Source organism: Panthera tigris, chromosome C2 (assembly GCF_018350195.1).
Source record: "Panthera tigris isolate Pti1 chromosome C2, P.tigris_Pti1_mat1.1, whole genome shotgun sequence".
Lineage (NCBI taxonomy): Eukaryota > Metazoa > Chordata > Mammalia > Carnivora > Felidae > Panthera > Panthera tigris.
Window position 1 is genome coordinate 103,092,229 of NC_056668.1, and position 26,461 is coordinate 103,118,689.

The 26,461-nt window shown below is 37.5% G+C and overlaps 1 protein-coding gene across 14 annotated transcripts in view; it reads right to left on the reverse strand.

Moving 5' to 3' along the window:
* The window catches only part of PPM1L (protein phosphatase, Mg2+/Mn2+ dependent 1L), a 287,297-nt gene that overhangs the window by 86,989 nt on the left and 173,847 nt on the right, over window positions 1–26,461 (reverse strand). For 7 of the 14 annotated variants that reach the window (XM_042957048.1, XM_042957047.1, XM_042957051.1 and 4 more), the window contains 2 exons: window positions 7,573–7,640; window positions 7,019–7,193 (listed from right to left, as the gene is read on the reverse strand). In XM_042957048.1, the coding sequence (XP_042812982.1) occupies window positions 7,019–7,055 (37 nt within the window). In that variant the 5' untranslated portion in view covers window positions 7,056–7,193; window positions 7,573–7,640. Of the gene's footprint in view, window positions 1–7,018; window positions 7,194–7,572; window positions 7,662–26,461 lie in introns of those variants that run through there. The other 7 variants (XM_007086362.3, XM_042957043.1, XM_042957045.1 and 4 more) reach the window with 2 other exon arrangements.

A 26,461-nucleotide genomic window follows, 5' to 3' on the forward strand; every position in this document is an offset into this window, starting at 1 on the left:
CACAGAAAAATAGGACATTTCAGTCTTAAATGAAAAAACATATATCATTGGGTAAAAAGAACTAAAACCCAACAGAAAAATGAGAGGCAGTAATTATACTAAAGATGGTGGTTATGTGTAAGTGCTAGAATTAGAGATATCTTTTCATCTTCTATCTTGCCATTAAAAAAAAGGTGCTAAAATGTATTTATATTGCTCTTATAATGGAAAAATAAAACAGATTTGAATTTTTTACAGAAATTCAGAAGTTGGTGTCAGAGGTTACACACCAGGACTTAATTTCCCTTTTTAAGTTTCTTTTGGGTCCCTGTTTTTCCCTTCTTCCGAAAACCTGTCAGCAACGCTCTGGCAAGTGTATCTTTTCAGCCTGGAAACGAGGTCGTGATTGAAGATATAAAGTAAGGAAACCTTAGTGTTACTTTCCCCTTAGGACATGTTTGAGAAACATACTGAGAAATTCACTCTATTTGTTAGAGTGAAGAACTTCCTGCAAATGCCTTTTACTGCATTTTTTATGTTCGTAGAAAACTTGAAAGGTCCCTAAATAATTCACAGTCTCTTTCCTGGGTTTGGTTTCCCGATGTGTGTTCAATTTTTACCCCATGACAGTAAATGGCTTTCTTTTTGAGATCACTGATTACGCTGACACTAATGGCTCAATTAAATCGTAGGTGTAACTTTTAGGTACCGTCTATTTTAAGAATAAAATAAGCTCGATAGGAAGTAACCCTCCGGCTACTTCCTAAACTGCACAGAGCTCATTCGCCACCCTTTTAAAAAGCTATTTCTCCAAAACATCCATTATAGTACTTGGTGTGTCTTCACCGCAGGTAGCTTTGCTTGGGCTCAGCTCTCGGAAATTTCTAATGCAGAGCAACATCAGGGAATCACAAATGAAAGGCTGAAAAATTAAAGCTGCTCTTTCTTTCTCACCTCCTTTGGGAAAGTTGTATGTGATTGCCTGACACTTGTAAGTGGATCTTCAGGTCCCCAGCTTTAAGTGATGCGTAAATGAACGCAATAAACAGCCAGCTGGGTTCTCCCCTTCCCTCATCGGCACTATCTGGTTCACTTTCTACTTGTAAGTGCTCTTTCTACGAGGTGAAAACCTGTGCTCGTTGGAAAGCCATATGGGTTTCTAGTGAACTGTAAGAATAAAAATAAAATTCTGACTGGTCTTTGGTTTAACTCTGAGAAGAAGCTCTAATCAGGCAACTGTCTCTGAAGCCTGCAGCAAGATGGCACCACTGGACAGACCTACACTTGGCTTTTCCCAAAAGGGGAGGTAGGGCAGCTCTTTACTCCCATTTCCCATGTCTTAGGGTTCCTGTATGTGAGGCAGAGAATATCGGCCTACTCTCCTCAGAATTCCCTCAAACACAAAGCATTACAAGCCATACTCCTTTATCCTTAACAAGAGAATATGTAGGCTATTTATTCATGCCCAAACTCAAAAAAACAAAAACAAAAACCTTAGAAACGATTTGAGATTATATAAAGAAATATGAAGAATATACTAGCCTAAAAATAAACAATGCAAAGAAAGATTCCCTTTCCTGCTCTTTTAGCCCTTCAACTTTTGCCCACTATGACAAATTAAGAAAATTTACATAATGGTAGTCAGTGAGACAATGTAAAATGCTATTTTGATCTCTTCTCAAATCATGCCACTGCTTTCTTTGGAAATTTCTCTATTGCTAAACCCAACCTATTGAAATATGTATGAACTTGTACTTCAATTCAAGTAAAAACATTAATAGATCAAATGTAAAACATCCTACTCTGAATTTTACTTAGCATTAACAAATGCTAGTAAAAATATCTAAGTTAAGGTGTCTTAATGAGGATCCATGAATGATGGCTCAGAAACTCTCCTTCCAAAATCTAGTGTTGCTGGACTCTTATCATCTCACTTCCCATCCCACGAACAAAAGTGTGTCTAGGCATTTTCATATGCAGATGCCAGGAAAGTTAAATAATGTTTTTCTTTTAGTCAGATATTACATACAAATTACATGGGATGTGTGAGGAGACAAGAGGGAGGCAATAGAGCAAGCAGAAGATTCAAGATGAAGCTACATGCAACCTTTCAGAAACTATGGCTACCTACATTTTCCAGTGTCAAGAGACCAGAGTTACAGTTTTAGAAATGGAAGACATCTATGAGATCCTGTCCATGCCTTTGATTGATGGGAAAATGGGCTTTAGGAAGATTTGGTGACTCACTCAAGATCATAAACCTGGTTGGCAGTAGAGTTAGAATACAGTCTGGGTCTTTTAGTTCCAAAACCTCTTTCAATTATACCATAAAACATCTTCATTCCTGTCAAAACTTAAAAATAAATCACTTGGATGAAAATATTTCTAAACTGGTTTACACAATTACTATTTTTACATACAAAATATAATTAACATTCTCTGTGAATCAAGGTCACTACTGTGAAGATCAATGATGTCAACCCTATAATATAGAGTCTATGGATGCTGATTTCAGAGTGTAGTGCAATGCTGGGAATACGAATAACTGCTTTTTATAGGTGTCTGTGGATTTACTCTTTACTCGTATTCCTTGCTGCCCTCAGGGTCTCTGCTCCAATTATCATCCCCTTCCCCACCTTCTAATCCTAATCTTAAACTCATGTTTTCTAAAGTCTATTCTCTAAAGTAATATGAAATGCAGACGAATGCCCACCATATTCATTGCAGCATGATTCATTATAGCAGAAACAAAAACAAAAACCGTTAAGTGTCAGCATAGGAGAATGTTTAGTTAGCTAGCAGTGCTTTCAAAGAACAGGATATTGTGCAGCCATTAAAATTATCTTCACATAAAGAGGTTTTAATGAAATGAGGAAGTACTTACGTACTAATGCTAAGTGAAGAAAGCAGAATATAAAACTGCAGAATTATCAACCATATTTCAAAAATGCTTTGAGTGAGGGAAATGCACCAAAATGTTCACAATGGTAGGATTATTATAATTACTAGTCTCTTACACCATTCTACTTAACTTCTATTTCTGCAATAAAAATGTAACACTCATGGTCAGAAAAAGAATTTTATAAAAGAAAATATCACATTGGAAAATATAACCTAACTGCTCAGAATAATATAAAATAAAAATATATAGATTCTAGGTGAGAATCTAAAGCCTCTGTTGTATGGGTTTGTCCACAAATTCTGTGACATGGTATGGTTGCATGTGGTGTTTCCTTACTTTCCATTTCTTTGCTAAATTTCAGGTATGTCAGATTGCCAGATACTTGAATTATAGGTGAGTAAAGCATTCAGGTATGTATATACTTAAAGGAAAAGAGAGGATGCTAAGAAGGAAAGACTAAGAAAGAGGAGGGAGAGAGAAAAGGCTCCGAGCCACTGGTTTTAGACAAGCATCTAAGGAATTTTTTCATTAATTGGTATTTAGAAGTTTAGAAGCCACAGATGGTGGCAACTGTCATCAAGTCACTCAGGCTGATTTATCCGTGGATGAGCATTAAAAACAAATTAACCTCTCTAGAGACCAGGCTAGTGTCTAATTTACAACTACTTCTTAAAACTAGGAGAGCTGAATTAAAAATGTGAGAACATCAGGGGCGCCTGGGCAGCTCAGTCGGTTAAGCGTCTGACTCTTGATCTCAGCTCAGGTCATGATCTCACAGTTCATGGGATTGAGCTCTGCATGGGGCTCTGTGCTGACAGAGCAGAGTCTGCTTGGGATTCTCTCTCTGCCCCTCACCCGTGTTCTCATTCTCTCTCTGTCTCTCTGTCTCTCTCTCAAAATAAATAAATAAACTTAAAAAAAAAAAAAAAAGAATGTGAGGACATCAAACCTGGGATAGCATAAGAAGTTCAGTAGTTGGGGTACCTGGGTGGCTCAGTTGGTTAAGCATCCAACTTCGGCTCAGGTGATGATCTCACAGTTTGTGAGTTCGAGCCCCGTGTCCAGCTCTGTGCTGACAGCTCAGAGCCTGGAGCCTGCTTCAGACTCTGTGTCTCCCTCTTTCTCTGCCCCTCCCCAGCTTGCACTCTGTCTCTCTCTCAAAAATAAATAAAAAATTAAAAAAAAAAATAAGTTCAATACTTGAAGCAAATGAGTATTTTAGTATAGGATGTTTATATCTGAAGGTATTGGCTATTTTTTTTTTAACCGATTTTCTATCCTGATTCTTTTGTACTATGATGAAATATTTTTCTATTAAATAACAGTATTTTTGTATTTTCTCTTCTTTCTTTAAATGAAATATTAAATATATGGGTAGTGGAGGAGAAGGCAGTGAATGATCTTTTGATTTTATAACACACAGTGACATTCACCTATTCATATACATATACACAGTCCCCACAAAATGTGTCACCTCATACAGGAATGACCAAGGGCAAACTGATCCCAGAGTGGGTAATTTAACAGATAGATGTGGTTTGACTTTGAGAAGCATCTGAAGATCATTTTTAAAAATTTCCCTCTCTCTCCCCAAACTTTATATGCCAAGAAAACCCTCTTAAGAGTATTTTAAACTGGTCTGAGAGACAGACAAGATCCAAATCTGTTCTCATTCAACATTAGCAGCATTTGCAATATGATTTCTAAGGACTTCCCCAAACATGCTATATTTTATTATAATAACCCTGTGAGATATTACTAGCCCAACTTTATAGATGCAGAAAGAGGCTCTAAGAGATTAATTTGCTAAAGATCACACCACTGTTAAGCCAGAGGAAAGTCCCAGAATTCAGTTCTTCAGCTCCCAATCCTGTATTCATTCCACTGCTTCAAGTTGATAAATCCTTCATACTGATAAATTCCATGCCAGAGTATCTGCCCCTAACGTCCACATACAAGGGTACCTCTGCAGAGGAGTAGTTACTCAACAAGAGTGCAGGTGAGTGGAAAATTTTTCCTGAAGAAGTTAAAACTGAGTGGTAGGAGGCTGAGGCTGATGTTCATTGCCAGCTTGGTGTCCACCTGGGCCCTTTCATGCATGCAGACTAAAACTATGTTCATAAAACCATGTTCTCTTCATAAAACCATGTTCATCATTTGTCCTTCAGGGTTTAAACTAATGCTGTCCCCAAAAGAGTCCCACTGAAAATCTGAGCCGCTTTCACTATTCCTTTACTCCCTTCAGCTTAACTTTGATAGCTTGCAGCTATTCCAGAGTGTGCCTATTCCCAAACTCCTTGGGAATTTTTCTCCAGAAGTCATACACAGATGTGTTAGTTCGCCAGCTAGACTTCAAGCAAGACCTGTGTTTTCTATATCTCAGATTCCTCCCTGCCTTTTTTGATACCTTTTCCTCTTTCTTCCAATGGCCTAGAAATCTGCTATGCACTCAACAAATGCCTACTGAGGGGATGAGAACCTGCAGGAGTGTGGTGAAAGCCCAGCTTGATTAGTAATTAGGAGGTGTGTGATTTTAGGCAGGTCTGTGGGTCCCGGTTTTCTCACCATAAAATGGTTATGGGAACAGGAAGTGGGTGGACTACATGAGGTCTATAATCTCTAAGATTCTATAAATATTCATAGTATTTTCATTGGGCTAAATCATAGGTTTACTTTATTTCATTGGGGATGGGAGAGGAGATAAATGCGAATTCCAAAGAAAAGAATGTTAAAAACAAGATAAATATGAAGATCAAATAACTAACCACTCACCAGGCAGAAGAAAGCCAATGTGTTTGGAAAATTAATAAAGCAAAGGAGACTGAGAGAGAGTAGTAATGTCTTGGGCAAATGTCTTGGGCAAGGGTAGAGATATGGATCCTTTCTGACAGGGGTGTAAAGGGATTAGAGGATGGAATGTAAATGGGAACAGATTGGTAACCAGAAAACTGCTTTAGTGGTTAGACATATGTAGTATATAATATATGCTTTTTAGATTTTTTAAAAAAAATTTATTTTAGAGAGAGAGCAAGCAGGGTAGAGGGGCAGAGAGAGAGAATATTAAGTAGGCTCCATGCTCCAACACGGGGCTTGATCTCATGACCTTGAGACTATGACCTGAGTTGAAATCAAGAACTGACTAAGCCACCCAGCTGCCCCTAATGTTTGCTTTTTAAATTTGCTCTTCTGTTTGCTATTCAAGCTTGAAATCAAATGTTAAGAATGTCAGCATTGAGACTACTTAGATCATGAGGAAGAAAATAAGATGCAAACTAACAACTTCCTTGTGAAAATACAGACAGAAGTTCCTGGTATTAAAATGGGGATTAATATTACCAACATTTGTCCATTAGCAACCTATTTTCCTAAATCTGGGAGGGGAGAATAAGGGGTAAGTAATGACAGTTTTATCCAAGATATTTCTCCCAAGTTTAATTTTATTAAAGATTTTAAAACTCCAAGTAATACTGTACTGGCTTTGTTAAAATTGAGTTCTAGCTGACAGACCTTGTAATATTTAAAAATGGTTTTATAAGGAGGCCTGTCCATGCCTTCATTAAGAAACTCCCTTAGATGGGTGAATTATGGCAGGCAGTGAACCCAAGTCTACAATGTGGTATTAGGGGTGAGAATTCATCTGAGGAGCTAAAGGAAAAGAAAGTTAAGTTCAGCTTGAAACTTGAAGGAAAAAAAAAATGGTACCTCTTTAGAAAAGAAAGTCTCTGAAATTAAAAAGTAATGCTTGAGGCAAATAACAATCCTTGGATTGTCGGATGTAAAAGGTTTTAGTTGGTATCCAAAATTGAAGTGACACTTTAAATGATTAAATCAACAGGAGTGCATGGTGGATAAGAGACCAGAAAAATTCCATTTAAAAAAAAAAAGCAAAAAATTTAAAGGGATTTGATATTTAAGAGCCACTTTTAGGAATCGCTTGATGAAATTTTTGATACTAAAACTGCAGAGCAGAAATTTATTGTTAATCCATGTTATGTAACTTTGAATCCAGTCTGCCCTTCATCTTCTACCTCAGAAAAGGGCCTAAATTTAACCAAAGTCTATAAAGACATTTCTGCATTTCTGTGTGTGTGTGTGTGTGTGTGTGTGTGTGTGTCCGCGTGTTAAAGACAAACATACCTGCTTCATCGTAGGATACAGTCAATTTTTCTAGCATTTCTCTGTCAATTGACAGAATCTGCTGTTCAAGGATGGTCTGGTACGACAAAACACTATTTTCTTTGTCCTTCTCGTAGTCCTGAAGATGCTGTTTGAGGGCCTCTGGGAGTCGCGATTTTACATATTCTGCTGCAGTCTGCAGTTAAAACAGATAGAGAACCCTATTAGTAGCCATCTTAGGCTGTTCCCTTCCCCTCAAGTGCTGTAGTGAAACCGAAAGCACTGTGACACAAACCCTTTAGACAAGCACATTCTTGTCATTGTCATTGTGAGACTCCACTCTACGAAGTACGGTGGGCCTTCAAATAGACTCACAGACCTCTAGGAATTTTCTACCAGGTTTAAAGGTACACAAGATGATGGATTGGGTTTGGCATACAAAGAGTTATCACCCGGAGTTCCAACTATTCCGCTGAACTCTGAGGACCCAGTGATAGTAATTTTACTGGCTATAAATCTGACTTGCCCTTGTCTAGAATGCAGAAGCTAGTCACTCATCCCAGCGGTGAGCTCACCTATGCCACGGCATCCACTTCTCTGCTTTGATGTTCTCTGCTCATTAATGCTTACGCAGGAGGAACTCCTGTGAAGTGAATAGAGAGTCCTCTGCTGGGGCTGATAATGGAATAATGGCATAAACAGAATGAAGAGACCTAAGGCAATGATGCCCTTAACCTGAAAAAAGAACTGTTTACCACTCAATGTCTTGGCCTATATATATATATACATATATATTTCTGATATATAGATACAGATATAGATATATAGACATAGAAATAGATCATTCTTAGCTTATTTTCTTTTTCTCGGCTACACAATCTGCATGAAGCACTCCTAACTAGTGACACCTGAAATTGCATGCAGTGATTTTTCAACCAGGTAAGCAAGCTTCCATTTGAGGTAGGAAGGAAGGCATGCATACTTTGAAAAAGACCTCCCCAAAGATTCTGGTATGTTCTGCTGCTGGGCTGGAGATAGCATACTCTTCTCTCTCCCAGCTGAGAATCACAATTAAAGTTAAACAGAACTTTAAGAGAGAAATTAAGTGATACAGCGGCATGTATGAATCAGGGGAATTGTGAAATTCTTAAAACACATCGCTTAAGAAAACCAAGAGTTTGGCATCTCCTGGCGGTCCAGTTCTGCCTCACATGCATGGGGACTGAAGGTGATAAAATAAACAAATGCATACATATACTGCTTAAAATTATACTCACAACCACTAATAAATTTAAATAAAAGAAACTGTTAAAAAGGATTGTCTCTGGGATATGTGCCTAGAAGACCCATCCACATAGTTTAATATATATATATTTTTAAATTCTGATACAGCTATTCATTGCATAATTTAAGACAAGTGTGAGTTAAACACACACACAAACACATATATAGTACATGCTCATCAACAGGGTTTTGTTTTGTTTTTTCGTTTATAGAACAGTATGCTCTATAGCCTTTGGAAATAATGAGCTAGGTCTGTATGAACTGACAAGGAAGAACATCATGATATTACCTTTAACATTAAAAAACAAAGTTACAGAATACCAGTGACAATATATCCTTTTTATGGAAAGCATACATATATGTATGTATATATTTAATCTGTAATATCATATGTGCCTGGGAGAAGGTAGGGAGGGCTATACTCCAATTGTAGAGAACATACTCACTTTTTACTCTCCACATTTCTGAATTGTTTCACTGCTCTTACTATTATAATTTTTATCTTTAAAATGTTTTTTTGTAACCTTCAGAGTTTTCCTTTTAAATGTTAGCACAGTTTAAGAGGAAGAGAAACTTGCCAGAACAATGACAATTAATTTCCCAGGAAAAGTCTACTGGGAAATGATGGGGAAAAGTTATAGATCAGTCCTCAGAATGGCAAAATATAGCACACAACACTTTTTCTTTCCACATTTACATTTAGAGTTCCTAGGTCAGTTGTTGATGAAATTACAATTTTAAAATATCACCAAACATTGCTCAATTTCTCTGCCAGCCATCTAGTGCAGAACAAATAAAATTATTCCATAAAATGTAAATGGACTCAGCATATTGGCACAACATATTTAATTCTAGAATTTAATAACAATTTTCTCTTGACACTGGAAAACAAACATACTGCAGAATAACTATTTTTAGACTCATACTACCTTGCTATTTAGTGTAATATCTCTCTTTAATGTTTTTCCTTGGAGATAATCTATGAGGTACCAGCAGTAATTTAAAATGCACATTTTACAAATACTGGTGTACTCTTTATTATTGAAAGCATACACATTTCCTTCCAATTGTACTACTGGTTTACTTTTCTAATTAAAATCATGATACAGGTCTTTGAACAGGGCCTATAATTTTTTTTTTTTTTTTTACTATGTTGTTGTTATACTTTGGCATTTCATTTCTAAAACGGTATAACTGCATGTCTACGTGGCAATGAGAAAAAATGAAATATGGCCTTTTGTAGCAACATGGATGGAACTGGAGAGTGTGATGCTAAGTGAAATAAGCCATACAGAGAAAGACAGATACCATATGGTTTCACTCTTATGTGGATCCTGAGAAACATAACAGAAACCCATGGGGGAGGGGAAGGAAAAAAAAAAAAAAAAGAGGTTAGAGTGGGAGAGAGCCAAAGCATTAGAGACTGTTAAAAACTGAGAACAAACTGAGGGTTGATGGGGGGTGGGAGGGAGGGCAGGGTGGGAGGGAGGGCAGGGTGGGTGATGGGTATTGAGGAGGGCACCTTTTGGGATGAGCACTGGGTGTTGTATGGAAACCAATTTGACAGTAAATTTCATATATTAAAAAAAATAATAAAAAAAATAAAACGGTATAACTGCATGTGCATGTATAGAGTTCTTCCGGTGGGAAAGATTCTTAAGAGGAACAGAAAGAAAGCAATTCTGGCAAAATACTAGATTCTGTCAAGATATTTCAAGAAATCACCTTCATACTGTGGCAATGCTCTAAATGTATTCAAATGGCAGTTAAAACCTTATGTTCAAGCATGAATCTATGTTAAAAAAGAGGCTGTCATACAAATACCATATGATCTCACTTATATGTAGAATCTTAAACAAAACAAAAGAAAACTGAACTCGTAGATGCTGAGAACAGATTGGTGGGATGGGGGTGGTCAAAATGGGTGAAGGTGGTCAAAAGGTACAAACTTTCAGTTATAAAATAAATAGGTCTTGGGCGTATAATGTTTGGCATGATGGCTACAGTTGAAAATACTGTATTGCATGGGGCGCCTGGGTGGCTCAGTCGGTTGAGCAGCCGACTTCAGCTCAGGTCATGATCTCGCGGTCAGTGAGTTCAAGCCCCGCATCGGGCTCTGTGCTGACACCTCAGAGCCTGGAGCCTGTTTCAGATTCTTTGTCTCCCTCTCTCTGACCCTCCCCCATTCATGCTCTGTCTCTCTCTGTCTCAGAAATAAATAAATGTTAAAAAAAAAAAAAAAGAAAATACTGTATTGCACATTTGAAAGTTGCTAAGAGAGTAGATCTTAAAGATTCTTATCACAAGAAAAAATTGTAACTATGTGTGGTGATAGATGTTAATTAGACTTAATGTGGTAATCGTTCCTAATATATACAAATACCAAATCATTATGTTGTACACCTGAAACAATTGTCAGTTATATCTCAATAAAAAACCAAGCTGTTATCTTATTAACTGAGATTATAATTATTCCACAGGTAACAGATAATACAAAGAAAAATTTAAATTTAAAAATTTCATTGGAATTCTAAAAAAGTGAAAAACAAAATTAAAATTTAAGATTACTTATCTATTGTTTCATCAATGAGAAATGCTACTGGAAGTTTAAATCCTAAATTACATGCTCTTACAATCAACCATTCCAGAAACGATAATATTAGTTAGCAATATCAGTATCTTGCATTCGTGTGGTACTTTACACTTTCCCCAGCAATTTATGCTGTTACCATTCTGTATGTTCACAATAACTTTGAATGAAAGTAGACAAATTACTGGTTTTGGCCAGTCCTTCACATCCTTCAAAGTTTGGCTAAAATGCTACAAATTCTTTTAGTGAACACACCTAGTAGTAGCCAACAGTCTTTCAAGTGTTTGTGTAGGTATTTGTATAGGTGTAAGTATTTTCCTCAGTGTGGCTGAGATAAGAACTGTATCTTACATACCCTTGGGTTCCCCCAGCATCTGGTTCAGTGCTTGGCACCAAGAAGTTTAACATCTTGGCTCTAGCTAAGAATCAGGTATTTTGAGATAGCCTTTAGAGAAAACCTTCTGACAGTTCATAATTCTTTGCTTGCAATCTTAACTTGCTTTCACGATTCTAGATAGAGCCTAGGAGTCATTTTCCACTGGAAAATGCTACTACACTTAGTCTTTAATTATCGTTGATGTCATTACTGTAGGAAAGTAAACAGCTTAAACCCAAAATAGCAAATTATGTACTTCACATACAAAGCTGTATAGGAAGCTTTATTTAATGTGTTCCTCTCTCCATAATTGTTCCATCTTCTCCATTCTTGCCTTTATTTCTTCATTTGGCAATGGGCTTGAATCTGCTAGGGACCCTCTGAAGAGTCATGTGGAATGCAGCTCAAAACTGGGCTTCTCAGTTAATGGTTGCCCTGTGGGGGTTAATCTGCCTACATGTTCAAGTTTGTGCTTGTTCAGGTGGTAGCAGAGAAGCCTCAGGGCAGAAACTGGAAGACACACAGTTCACATGTTCTCCAGATTACACCTGAGAAGATGGTCAACAGCTGGAAAGATGAGCTAAAAACTGGTGAGGCAGGGCACAAAAGGTGCCCTGCCAATGCACCCTCTTACAGAATTTGCATACATAGCAACTTTGGTCTGGAGGACAGTAAAGGGCTAGAGCAGACCTTGTAAAAAATACTCAAAAGGATAAAAGAAAAGCAGCAGAATGACTAAGTGTCTAAATTCAGGAACCTACTAGGTAGAAGGCTGTTACTGGTCATTCGGCTAAAAAGCTCTTTACTATTACAGTGGCATATGTTCTTTAGGAAGTAATCAATATATATGAAAGAATGGGCGGGGGTGCAAAGTATTTTAAAAGCTGCTAACTGCTTCACAATTCATCTTAAAAACCTGTCAGCCAGCCAATTCCAACTTCTTGAATGCCTGCTGAGTAAAGTGCATTAGACCCAACACTGCTCGGAGAACAAACGTCTGACATAAAGGAACCTGCAAGGTTTAACGTCCAAACAACACACACACATGAAATACTGGGAAAACACACTTCACAAAGAAATAAAAAACAGGCATGAATCTTGGGATAAATTAACATATTTATTTAATATATGAGCCATATTAAGTGCTGAATGGCCTCCAGGGAGAAAAATTAAGGAGTGGGAACAAGAAAAGAACCAGAAAAATCACTGGAGTTTAAAGATCAGTTTTGAAGCATTTACTGGAGGAAAGAAAAGCAATCTAGAAAGTAGTGAATGCGAGTTCATAAGAAGAAATATTAAGAAATGAAGAAGATGAAAACTAGGAGTAAGAAAGAGCTTGGCAGTTGGAGAAGTTTTAACTCCCCATTAAACCACACTGTTTGGATCTGTACCAGCAGTAAAAGGAAATACTAACCATCTCAAAGAGAGAAATAAATAATCACATCTTGTTTTGAGAAAAAATGTGCTTGGAGCTGAGTTTCAGAGGCACTTGAATAAAATTAAAGCACGGAGACAAGTAAAAAGTCTGAAGGACAGGAAAACTGGCCTTCCATACTGTGGTTGGAGTATAAATGGGACAATTTATTTGGACAGAATATGAAAAAATGTAACCACTTTAAAACAGTGTGTAGCTTTTACCTAGTAATGGCCTTTCTAGGAACTGATTTTAAGAAAAAGTTAAATATGAGGTTAAAGATTTGGGTGTAATGTTTTTGAATGTAAATCCCTCTCATTTATGTAGGTTCTCTAAGGCTGGGGCAGACTGTTATGGTGGTATGTTCAAGATGGAGTTTATTCTTCATACAGGAACTCCTGGGATTGTGGTTAGCGGTCTGGAAGAACTGCCATTTATTCTGTGACATCACTGCTTGAATAAAAGTTTACATTCTCTTCCAGGGGGGAAAAAGATTTGGGTGTAAACATGTTTACCGAAGTATTATTCATGGAAATTGGTTGATTCAATTATGCGGCATCCATGCAATGGAATACAATGTGGCTATTAAAAATCATATTATGAAAGAACACTAAATTATGTGGGGAAATGTTCAAAATGAAAAGCAGATTACAAAACAGTTTGTACACTACACGTGGGAGGAGAAAATTGGCTGAATTATATCAATATGGATCACAGTTATCTCAGAGTACCAAGAGTTCAGGTGATACTAAATTTTTTTTCTCTATGCTGTTTTCTGCATTTTCCAAATTTTCTAAAATAAAAACAGTAGGAAATGATTGCCCATTTTCTATGTGCCAGGCACCATGCTGAATGCTTTATGTGTATTCACTTATTTAATCCTCACTGTGACCCTAAGAAGTTTCTACAGATGAGGACACTGACTCAGAGAGGCTAAGTCATTTATTCTTGGCTACACAGTGAGTGCTGGAGCCGGAAACACCAACTGTTTGCAAGCCAAAAGAGAAAAAAAGTTTTTTTAAAAAAGAGGGCGATGCCTACTGTGGTCATTCCTTTACAAGGTAAAGCAGCCCTAGGCTGGGATAAGGGCCCTGAGAAGAGGACAAAGGAGCACTTGATCCAAGTTTGGTGACAGGTGGGGAAGAAAAATGTGTAAAAGGGCTTCGATGTTGCAAAACTGGAAGCTAAACATGAGGTGGTGCTATTAAGAGTAAATGGGAAAACTGAGTAAAGTGAAGCATAATAAACTTACTTTTAAACATTTAACTGTAAGCCTGGAGAATATCCACCTCTCCATAACCTATGGAATATACACCACCTCCCCTCAAAAAGGAAAAACCTCCACAAGGAGAAAGTATTAGACTTATTTTATAGAACTTGAAAGAAGAATACCAGACAAATGACTTTGGTTACAAGTTCTAGGGAGACGAAAGCTATTTCCAAGAAAAGATATTAAGTGATACTGCATTAACTTCTACTAGAGCCACCATTTGAGAAAGATCACAAGCAAATTAGACCTATGTTCAAATTACTTTTAGTATTTTTCTCTGAGAATTAGCAGAGGTCAAGTTAATATCCATTTTGACCTCTGACAGGCTTAAAATAAAAACAGGCTTCTGATGTCATTAATGAAAATATGCTTTACATTTTTTATTTAATACTGTATATTTCATGGCTGTGGGAGTTTTTAATATTTTGCCCCTTACTTTCTAATCAAATAGTCTATCTTATTACCAAGTCTAAGACTTAGTCTATCATATGCAATTTTATATTTACAAATTTTAGGTATGATATTCAAAAAAAAAAAAAGAAAGAAAGATCCTTCTAAACTCAATAAATTCTTACTTAGAAGATATTTTTAAAACCAAAGAATGATTTTTTTAAACATTTTATTTTATACATATGGAGACCAAACTCACAACCCTGAGATCAAGAGCCATGAGCTTCACAGGCTGAGCCAGGCAGGCAGCCCCCAAGGAATGGGTTTTAACATTAAGTTTGTAATGAGCTGTGTTATAAATGCTAGTCCTGCTGTAAAGACCCAATTTCAAAGCAACTTAGAAAAACTAACAAATGAGATTCTAAGATTACAAAATCTGAGAAAAGCACCTTAAAAACACACACTCACTTTTGCCTCAATGATGGTCTTGAGCATTCTTTGCCAAGTAAAAAAAGAAGTTTCAGAATTTTAATAACTCTCAAATTTCAAATTATCTGATTTTATAAATTACCCCACCCCCCTTCATTTTACCTAATGTGTACACACACACACACACACACACAACTGTAATTTGGCGAAAAGAAATGCTCCATTGATGTGAATGGGACAAATAATTGATGGCAGCCCCATTCAGTTTATATTTATACCATATATATGCCTGACTTGGAACACAGTGTGCTACTGCTTCAAATAAGTGTTGATTATAAATGAACACAAGTTTCTAAAACTGGTTCAAAAGAAGACTAATGGGCTGATCTTTGGATCCACATTACCCACAGCTAACAGCGATCTCATCACACACAATATGGTGCTGGATCTGGCTCTAAGGGCATCTGACCAGCGACCCTTTAGCTGAGAGGTAGACTTTGGTGCTGATGATGACATACAAGAAAGCCCAGATGGGAAATCAATTCTGCAAATACTGAGTAGGAAGAAAAGCTGAATTTTGGGAAATTGTGACCCAGGAATGATAGCTAGGTATTCACAAGATAAAGGAGAGACCATAAAGGAGATCCTTCAAAATCTGTGCCACAGGAAGACAGAAGGGAGAAGGGAGTAATATTTTTATTGCAGACAAGGATTGCCTGCCCTTGAAGGGAAGTGAATGTGCATGGGCTGATTTGGCAGCAGCCAGCACACAGATCACACGTTAATTTACTTAGGTCCATCTTGGAATCCATCTTTCTTATGGTTACATATCATTAACTTTTGACAACTGCTCTTTGGCCCCAGGCACTTTAAAACAAAGTCAGAGTGAGTGCCCTTGCCCACCAGAAAGAGGACATAAGGCAAGGGAGCTGTTCCTTTCTCATACCTGCCAAAAGCCTCATTTCTTGCCATTTTTAGTCTCTGCCACTTCTAACCTGGAGGGGGTTATTTAAATAAGAAAGACATCTCTGAGAGGACCATCTTGCACTCCTGAATTCATAATCCTGGCTCAAGAAGGCGAATGTGATTCCTCCAAGAGAGACAGCATCAGGAAAAAGTTCCTGGCTTAACCCTGAAATATATAAATGAAATCTTGTACTTATTATGGAGATTTGAGATTGCTCTGGAGAGCCAGAGCTGTGGATGTGCAAATGTTAGTCAGTCTGTGATGGAATGACCATCACAGAGGGCATAACACTCAGCAAGTGAGGGACCTGAAATCATATTACCTACTTAATATGGAGATTGAAGTTTTCATTTAGTTTAATCATAAAGGTGCTGACTGCTAAGTTATAGATTATTCAGGATAATTCACCTGGGATTCTTCAAGTGACAAACCTTTAATAATTTTATCAGTCATCTGATCCATATTTGATCTGAGGCCATTTTCATGTGGTAGCACCAAGCATGTCAGAGTGTGAAAATATAACTCAAATTCCACTCCCTAAGTGACAGCTTCCCAGACTACAGATGGATATATATACACATATATACCAAATTACTTTCCTTTTCTATTTTTTTTTTAAAGTTTATGTATTTATTTTGAGAGAGACAGAGACAGTGTGAGTTGGGGAGGGGCAGAGAGAAAGGGAGAGAGAGAGAATACCAAGCAGGCTCCACAAGGCCAGCGCAGAGCCCGACATGGGGTTCGAACTCATGAAGCAGCAAGATCATGAACTTAGCCAAAAACCAAGAATCAGACGCTTAATCGGCTGAGCAACCCAGGTGCCCTTACTTTCCTTTTCTAGATCCCCGTTCTCTAGTCCAGTAAGATATTATTAGCCAAGGAATCTAACACTGTCTAGCCATGTGATTTACTTTCCTAATCTTACTGCTTTGATAATAAAAATCTACACTCAAACTCTAAGGAATTAAAAAGGTTCATCTATTTACAGTCTGAAGAAAAGTTGAAGTTATCTTCTACTATCAAAGTGATGATTAATGAAGCCTTTGCCCCTCAGTTACCACACACATTCTAGAGAATCAGGGGAGAATAGACTATACAATTTCCATGGTCCTTTTAATTTTTTTCTTAAAGCACACATACACACATCTAAGTTCTCCTGAGAGATGGCAACATAAAAACAGTCTGCTGGTGAACTGTCTTATAAATCTGTTGAGAAAACAAGCAGCACTCAGCCAAAGCAGTCTTGTTCAATTTTTTGATAGGTGAGTTCCTATCATTTCAGCAGTTATAGAGAGAAGTAAGAAATCATTTCACATTCTATACACTTGACATCTATAGAAGAAAAAAGCCAGGTAATGTTTGTTTACAGAGAGGAAAACATGGCATATTTCAAAGAAAATTATGGTTAATTACTGATAAAATTCCCTTCCATTTCTGAATCTTAGGCTTGGGTAAATACTAATTTCCCTAGATGCTCTCCAAATGTGTTCTAGAAAGTTCCATGCAGAATACTAACTGAAAATGCCCTTGGTAATTCAGAAAGCCAATGGGACCAACTGTTATAAATGAATTATAAAACACTCATGAGTTAATTAATCAAAAAGAACTCTATAACAATAGAGCAGTCTCTCAGGGAGGCAGCCAGAACATAGTCAGACAAAATGTTCCTTGTCGGGCAATAGGGCCAGAGAACTCCTCTTGGGCCTCATTTGGCTTCTGCTCCACAGCTACCATCAGGCTCTTCAGGGAGCACCTCCAAAGAACAGATGTGGCCAGGTGGCAGAGAAGTTCAAGGCCAATGCCAATCGAGCTGATGTCCCCAGACTGATAGGACTTTAAAAAGTGCCTTCAAAAATCAGTATTACATTTAGGCTCCTTGTATGTGAAGTGGTGGTGTGGAGAAGGGTCCATCCTTCTGTCCAGGAAGCTGGTAACTGTCTTATTCTGCCATTCCAATTTCTGCACGGAACTTTCAATCTCTGGTTTATGCTAGTTCTTCCCCTATCAAAAAGCAAATATTTTAAGGAGTAATACACTAAGAAATGTTCAGTCTTAGTGTGGACAAGTTGAACAGGTTTTTATATATAGGGAGGTAAAATAAGAAGCAATAAAGCACTGAGAGAAATTCCTAGGAATGAGGCATAAAGTGGGAAAGTGAAGGTCAGGACAGACAGACATTGTGTACGCTGAGATTTAACTCTGCGTGGAGGAAAACACAAAACTCTGAACTACTTTAAGGTTTAATTTACTCTTCTCCATCTCTGGCTTCACCTGCAAGACCTACCATCAAAACTTTTTTGAGGATAACCTAACAAAAAAACCACCTTAATTTGTTCCATCTCACACATAGGGAAGGAAAGAATGCATTCAGTAGCATCTATTGCATGCCCATAGTTTTAAAACTTCTGTACAGACAGGAGTCATTACTTAGGTTGCAAAAGGAGTGTTCCAGAACAAAAGCTATGGTTTCCCTCCCCTGTACTGCCACAGCACCGTCTTTTGTTTGGACCTCTCTACAGCTCTCAACCACTCACATGGTCTGCATCCAGCCACCTATTTGCCACCTCACTAATTTATGATCAACTAACAGGTGGGACAAAAGTGTTTTCACACATAACATTGAACCCAGTGTAGGCATGCCAGGAGAAAAGGGTAGAGAGGTGGGTACTTGAAAACTAAGCTTAATGCTCTATGAATGTTAATTTTTTTGATCACAAACATAAAAGGACTGGGCCCGTTGTGTTTCTTTCTATTACTCTGACATTTGCCACTCTTCTGCCATTTATACAAATGTCATACTATTTTACACTTAAGCACCAAATCTTGTTTAATACCACAGGAAACAGGACTGTTAGTTTTGCTACTAACTAACTAACTAACTAACTAACTGGACAGAGCCAGCCCTTGCTGTATCTCAAACTAAGAAACTGTTTCTTATTGCTTTTGTATCATTTTGAACCTAAATGAAAATCTGAGGAGAGCAATGGATCCTCTTGTGTGCATATGTGTGTCCGCGCGCGCGCGCACACACACACACACACACACACACACACACACACACACACAATGTATATCTCGTGTCCCATTTTAGGAACCCAAGTATGAAGTTCATGAATGAGGTCTCAGAGAAGCGTTATTAGATCCACTCATGGAAAGGACACTTAGGACAGGGCTTTAGTTTTTTCTACAAATTTGGTGGTTGGACTTGATCAGTGTTTCTCAGGGATGTTACTGCTTCTGAATCAATTGGGACAGGGGTAGGGGATGTCTTCTTAAAAATGTAGACTATGGGTTCTATTCCCTACTTGATAAATCAAGATATTTCAGGTGGGACGCTAGAATCTGCTTTTTAAACTTGTACTATATTTTAACGAGGTAGGGAGAAACCTACCAGTTTCTACCCCTTAGAGTTCTGTTTTTTATAAGGTGTAGGCACGTGTATTTTTGCAAAGCTATACAACAAATTCTGATGTATATCCAGAGCTATACCAGAGCCTCCACAATAAAGCCCTCCTGCATCCCCCAGGACTCAGTTTGGTGCGTAAATATTTTTAATTCTTGTAAAAACCTTACTGTATGCAGTGATATTCCCACACGGCCTGTCTACCCTCCGTGCCACAGGCTTTTTTTATTGTATAAAATCACCAATCTGTTCAGCCTCTGAAAGGCTGAGCCCTCCCTAAAGCAAGCTAACTGACCTTGAGTACTTCTGATGCCAGGAGCACCTGGAACCCTTTCCCAACAGCTTGTGCGCAATCAAGCAAGTCTCAGCAAGCTGTGTGAAACAGGCCACAAAATGACCTGTGGCAAAGCACCTTGAAAACATAGTGATATCCTCTTGACCATGCCCAGGCATGGTCAGAACACTGGCTTGACCTCTGCCAGGAACTGCCAGTGGAATTTTGAAGCCTGAAGAGTGGCAGCAAAATGTAGCAGAAAGGAAAGCAAATCAGCATCACCAGCAGTGTTGCATAACTTTGCATACAGAGTTTGAAAGGGTATCTTATTTTAGCAAGAGGAAAATGGGATACCTAGTTGCATGGCACAGCTATAATTTAGTAGTGAATACACCTGCTTATGTAAATATAAAATGACACATTTTAAAATATGAATGGGCAGGGGCACCTGGCTGGTTCAGTCAGAAGGGTGAGCGACTTTTGATCTCGAGGTCGTGAGTTTGAGCCCCACGTGGGGTGTAGAGATTACTTAAATTTTTTTTTAAAAAAACTAAAATAAATTTGAATGGGCGAATAGTTCATGGACCTTACAGAGAAAAATATACCCTTTCCCAAGTCCTGCTTCAACTCCGAACAAGAGCTGGATGAGCAGGCATGCAGTCACAGGCTAGAATTATATCCTTTACATCCTTCCAATTACTACTTGTCTACTATGTGCCAGGCAGTGTGCTAGTTGCTAGGAATAATGGTGGGCAAAAGTAGACATGTCTCTGCTCTCATGGTGCTTAAGGTCTAGTGAGGAGACAAAAATTAACGAAATATGTAGTCTCTTAAGTAAGTGTATAAATATAAACAGAAGTGCTCTAAGGAAAGGAATAAGGTTCTTTGAGGGGATATAACAAACAAACCTAAACAACCTAGTGGGGGAAAAGGGATGCTTCCCTGAGAGAATGATGCTTGAGCCAAGATCTAAAAATTAGGAGGTTCACAGGTAAAGGAGTAAAGAGTAAGGAAATAAGAAGAGGTCAATACAGAGGTGCCTGGGTAGCTCAGCTGATTAAGTATCTGACTCTTGATTTCAGCTCAGGTCATAATCTCAAGGTTCATGAGATCGAGGCCAACACTGGGCTCTGTACTGACAGCATGGAGCCTGCCTGTGATTCTCTCTCTCTCTCTCTCTCTCTCTCTCTCTCTCTCTCTCTCTCTTTACCCCTTCCCTGCTGTCTCTCCCTCTCTTAAAATAAAAATAAAAAAAAATAATAATAATAAAGGTAACAAAAAAAAGAAGAGGTCAATACAGGCAGCAAAAAGAGCATATTTCATTGATATGGAATTTCTAAAATGTGCATCAATGAGAGCTATGAGTGAATAGAAGCTGCAATTTTATAGGAGGGAAGGCTTCACGATGGACCTGTACTGTGAGGTGTTAGATACAGGTCACTGAGTCTGTTGAGGAACATATGGAAGGGAGCAATACACACTACACTTGCCCAAATAAAACCAGTAATAATTTTCTGTGTTGGGGCAAGGGATGGGGAGGGGGGGTTAGTTTCTGAATTTCTTTTCATTAACATGACTTTCTTATAAAGAAGCTGAGTTAAGAATGACAATCAGGACCCAACAAGCTCTTGACCTCCCAGTTAATAATGCCTCGTGTATTTTTTTTAATGTTTATTTTTGAGAAAGAGACAGAGTGTGAGCAGGGGGAGGGGACAGAGAGAGAGAGAGGGGGAGATACAGAATCTGAAACAGGCTCCAGGCTCTGAGCTGTCAGCACAGAGGCCGACGTGGGGCTCAGACCCACGGACCTCAAGATCATGATCTGAGATGAAGTCAGACGCTTAACCAACTGAGCCACCCAGGTGCCCCAATGCCTTGTGTATTTTTAATTTTTTCTTTCTCACCTAGTCCTCACACTGTTGCCTGTCTTTGTTTAGTACAGGCAACTGGTAGAGTCTTTGCTCTCCTTCCACATTAATCTCAAGTGTTAAATTTACACCAAGTTTTGACCTTTTTACAATAACACACAGAATCATAATACTTCTGGGTATCTTCTATTATTTTTTTTTCTTTAAGTCAGAGAAAATATCTGTTTCCAAAAGGAACTGTGTGAGCTAAAATAGCATCAACTAATAAGCCTAAAGTACCTTAGAATCATTTGTCCTGAGTTGTAAAATTCTTGCCCAAAAAGTCAGAGGAATAAAACTAAAACAAAGTAAAACAAAATACATAAAATTAAACTTCTTTTAAGAAATGTATGCAAGTTGCCTCAGCAGGGTAAGAAAGAAGGCCAGTGGTCCCCCCATATCATGTTCCCTCTATGTGGATACATGGTCCTATTTCATGTGGAAAGTTCCCCACAAACAAAAGAATAGAAAAAAAGACTTGAATGTATATTATAGCTTAGTATCTCTCACTGGCAGAGACTTAATGCAGAATGATAAAATCTGAGTAATTAAGATTCACATCTTCAGAGTTTTTTCCACCTACCTGGGAAGATGGCTAGAGAATCATAAGTAACATAATTTACCCATCTAGGCGGGCTGACCCAGTTCTTTAGTAGGCATATATTTGACAGCTACCATTTATTGAGTTCTTACTGTGTGCTAGGCACTATACTTGGTACTTTCTATAAATTACTTCATTTAATCCTCACAACAACCCTGAAAGGTGGATCTGTCAGTGTTTTGCAGATGTGCCCTTGCACCTCTCATAGTCCTTTGTTCTTCAACAAAATCTATAGTTTCATAAATATTTCATGTGGGCAAGTTTTAGGAATTTGCAGCTAAGAAAAACAATATAGTAAAATTGAGATGAAGCCAGGGATAAAGCTGAGACATAAAATACATGCCTTAAGATTCCATCTTAAGATGTTAAGATGAATTAACATCTTTAACAATAATATTATTAAAGACTTAAACAATAATAATAATGTTTTATTATTTGGTCAAAGATTTGTCACTGAGCTTAGACCCACACTGAGAATCCCCCTCAATACTGTACTCCAGGTAGCCAGCAATCAATCAAAGTTAGCACAAGAGATGAAACCTGTCCATGTGCCTTAGTCTAAATCCAGGGCAGCAAACTACAGCCCAAACACCTGCCTTTGTACATAAAGTTTTACTGGGACACAACCCCAAACAATTGTTTGTATACTGTCTATGGCTGCTTCTAACTTCATTGGCAGAGTTGAGCAGTTGAGACAGAGTACATATGATATACAAAGCCTAAAGTATTTATTATATGGCTCTTTACAGAAAAAGTTTGCCAAACCCTGGTACATATTAATGGCCAAGCTAAAGAAAATCAGCAGATATGTGTGTGTGTGTGTGTGTGTGTGTGTGTGTGTGTGTGTATACACATTACATATATGTATATATATTACTGATATTGTTTAACTCACATTTATTATTTGCCTTCATGTACTTAATCATGTGTTGGCTCTAGGTGTGTAAAAATAAGTTGTACAGAGTCATTACCTAGAAATAGGTCACAATCTAGCTACAGAATTGACTAAAGAGATAATCACAAAACAATCTGATCAGCTCTAAAATGTAAGTACATGCAAATTTACTATGTGAACCCAATAAAGTTGGTTGTAACACTCCAGAGAGATTTCTTAAACATTCTATAGCTTTCCACTTGACCACATAACCTAAAAAGTCAGAGGCAACTGCAGCTCAGTAGCAATCCTCAGAGGAAATGGGTAGATAAAAATGCAGCCAGGCATTATAAAGAGTAGCTGCTGTAACATGATGTAATGTTAAAAATGAAAAGGTCATTAGGCATTCTAGAAACAATGGGCAACTGGCAATGCATCATAAAAAACTAACTTAAGCAACTATGGATTCTCAAAACTGTCATATGTCAGAACCACATTATCACAAGAAAATTAACAAGGTTCCAAAGAGACATGTAAAGTTTGAATTAGGATTCATCGTAGATTGGCAGGGACATAATAAATTCATAATTATAGTAATCCACAGCTGCTTCAACCTTAGAAAATAATGAATTGCTTAGTAAGGGCTGGTGTCTATGAAATGGCAAGCAAAAACCATTTACTATGGAGCAGGGGCCTATCTTTATGTCCTGTATCCAGATAGTCCATATCCAAGGGAAATTCACCTAAAGATTTATTGTTGCAACAAGCAATTTCCAAATGTCATAAATTAGTATGGAAGTAATCAGACTATAAAAAGTATAAACTTTGCCATCTACACCCTCCTTTTATTCTACAAGGTAGTACCTATGAGTCTTCTTCAAAACGTATTATGTTGATCTAAGTGCCCTAGGATGAAGAGGTCATTAAATAAGTCTACGTGACTTACAAGATGCACTCAACAAACCAAACTTTCTGTTCTAATACCAATCATGTATCTTCATTTAGATAATTAAATAGAAGGTTAATAGAACTTTAGAAGACAGGTAGCTGGCCATTTTAACTTTGAACAGCTATTTATAAGTGAGTTGCCAGTTTGGTTTGAAATGACCTGTACAAAACAAAATTTTATATATAACACATTTTAATGTAACACTTTAATGGTATCCTTCCCAAGAACTAGGTAAATTCTCAGGGTCCATTCCAGTTCTTTAAAGAGAAAATGAGATTTGGCTGTATGTGTGTCCTATGTAATTTTTCAAATGAAAGTTCTATAAATGATAGCTCAAGTCTGTAATACCTCATTTAACAAGTGTCATTGGGGAATGAAGAGTTCCACATAAGTGAATGTCCCATTTAACTCTACTACTCTAAATGATGAAAAATTATTTTAACCTCCTTTGATGGATATGTTTCTGAAGTGAAACACATACTTCCACAGTTTTTCAACGAGAATACAGAAGAAAATCTAGCATTTTTTGTTAAGACCATCTTTAGAACACAAAAGGTGGAAACATTCATTTCTCCTATACATGAAGTTGGTTCCCACATCCAACCACTCTGATTGCTGTGGGAAGCTCTTCATGGACTTTATGATTATCATTTTCTCCTTAGTCCTTTTTTGTTTACTGCCTGGTTCATTATAGTGCTCCAGATAGTTGAAACAGGGGGTGGGGGGATGACAGTCTATCCTTCAGATAGAATGTAATTTAAAAATGTGAATATTGAATGCATATCTACTTATTAAAAATCATAAAGAACTTCCCTTTAGATTCATATACTCTAAGAAAATCCATCAAAATAGCAAGAATAAAACTAGTAACTTTATACCCATGATGCTTATGATTCACATAGATGGGTCAATAAATATAAGGAATTCATGAAAATCTAAATGGAGTTGGTATGATTTGTCTTATGAAAAGTTATTTAGCTTTATGCTTACCTAAATATTCATTATTTGGGCCAAAATTAGAACTATGACTTTCATCTCTGGTTCTTTAGTACTTTGTACAATATCAGGCATTAGGTACATGCTCACTGCTTGAGGAATGAATGAATCAAAAGACCTCATTATCACAGAAGCATTTTTAAAATTCACTATCTAAATTTTAGATAATCAGTTGACCTTAACTCACTTAAGTTCTTACACTAGATTTTTCTCAATTTTATTAAAAAAATTCATATGCAATATAGGAAGTTAGAGTTGTATACAATGGATGGCCCATTTACTCTAGGATCTCTGCCACGCTTTTTTGCTATTCTCTATATGAGCTAAAGCAATTAGAAATAGAGCCTGGGAAGTTCCTAAATTCATAAGAGTTTAAATCTTTTTATAAACATGCATTATAAGACTTTCCAGTTTTGTTCTATCACATACTGGAACAGATGAACAATACTTAGTCATATAATCTTATTAGCCAAAGTAATGTTTTCAAACATTACTTGTAAATGAACAACTTCTTCGAATATTAAGAAAACAAATGCACAAGAATTAAAGAACAAACCAGGGAGTTATTCCTGACTATGCTTCTAGAAACCACTGTAAAACTGTGGAAACTTCCATATTAATGAACAGTACTCATGTTCACTTCCATATGGTTTTGGTTACACACACACCTGTAGTTACTCTTTCCTCCACCAGATGGCATCCATGAATCAAGCGAAATGCCCAACTTCCATGATACTCAAGAGGGAAACTGAATAAATGTAGTAAGGTGTGGTTGTCATCCTGTCTACTGGATGAACAACTGTCAAAATTCAGTTATGAAATGCAGATGGCTGCCTGTACTGGGTTACAAAGCAGGCCTAGTAATTCATTCGAGTATGCATTCTTTCAACACTTACTGAGTGTTAACGATTCTCCTAGTATTATGCTGAACAGAGAGAGCAAAAAGAAGAATCCTTGCCCTCAAAAAGCTTATGATTTAAGGAAGCAGATGAGCGGTAAAGAAACAACTACAAAAGAGTACGATAAACTTCTGTAGGTGGGAAGTATTGGAAACACCATGACACATGACATATGTGAACTGAGCCTTGAGGGATGTAAGGTTAGAGCAGAACAATAAGCAGAGTAGCAACCCAGGCAAAGAACACAGGGCACACACAAAGGCATGAAAAACACGGTATGTTTGAGGTTAAATTGGGTTTAAGGGCTGGAGTGAAGAGTCTATATGTATGTTTCAAGGGAGAGGAAAACGTGGAACAAAAGGCAGAATCATGTATGTATACTTGGAACCTCGTATGTATACTTACGAATTTAAATTCTATAATAATAGGGGCACTTGAGTGGCTGAGTCGGTTAAGCTTCCAATTCTGGATTTCAGATCAATTGGTGATATCAAGGTTGTGAGATTGAGCCCTGCATTGGGGTCTGCACTGGGCATGGAGCCTGCTTAGAATTCTCTCTCCCTCCCCCTCTACCCCTCCCCCTTTGAACATGCACGCATGCTCTCTCTCTCTCTCATAAATAAGTAACTAAATTCTATAACAATAATAAACAGCAATAGCTAATATTTATTGAAACGTTTCTATATGCTGAATGCTAAGCCAAGTATTCAAATTCATTATCTTATTTACTTTTCATTATGACTCTAAAAAATATGTACTATTTTTATACCCATTTTCACATAAGGTCCAAAAAAGTTAATTAACTTGCTTAGCTTAGTAAATGATAAAGTTGAGATTTGAA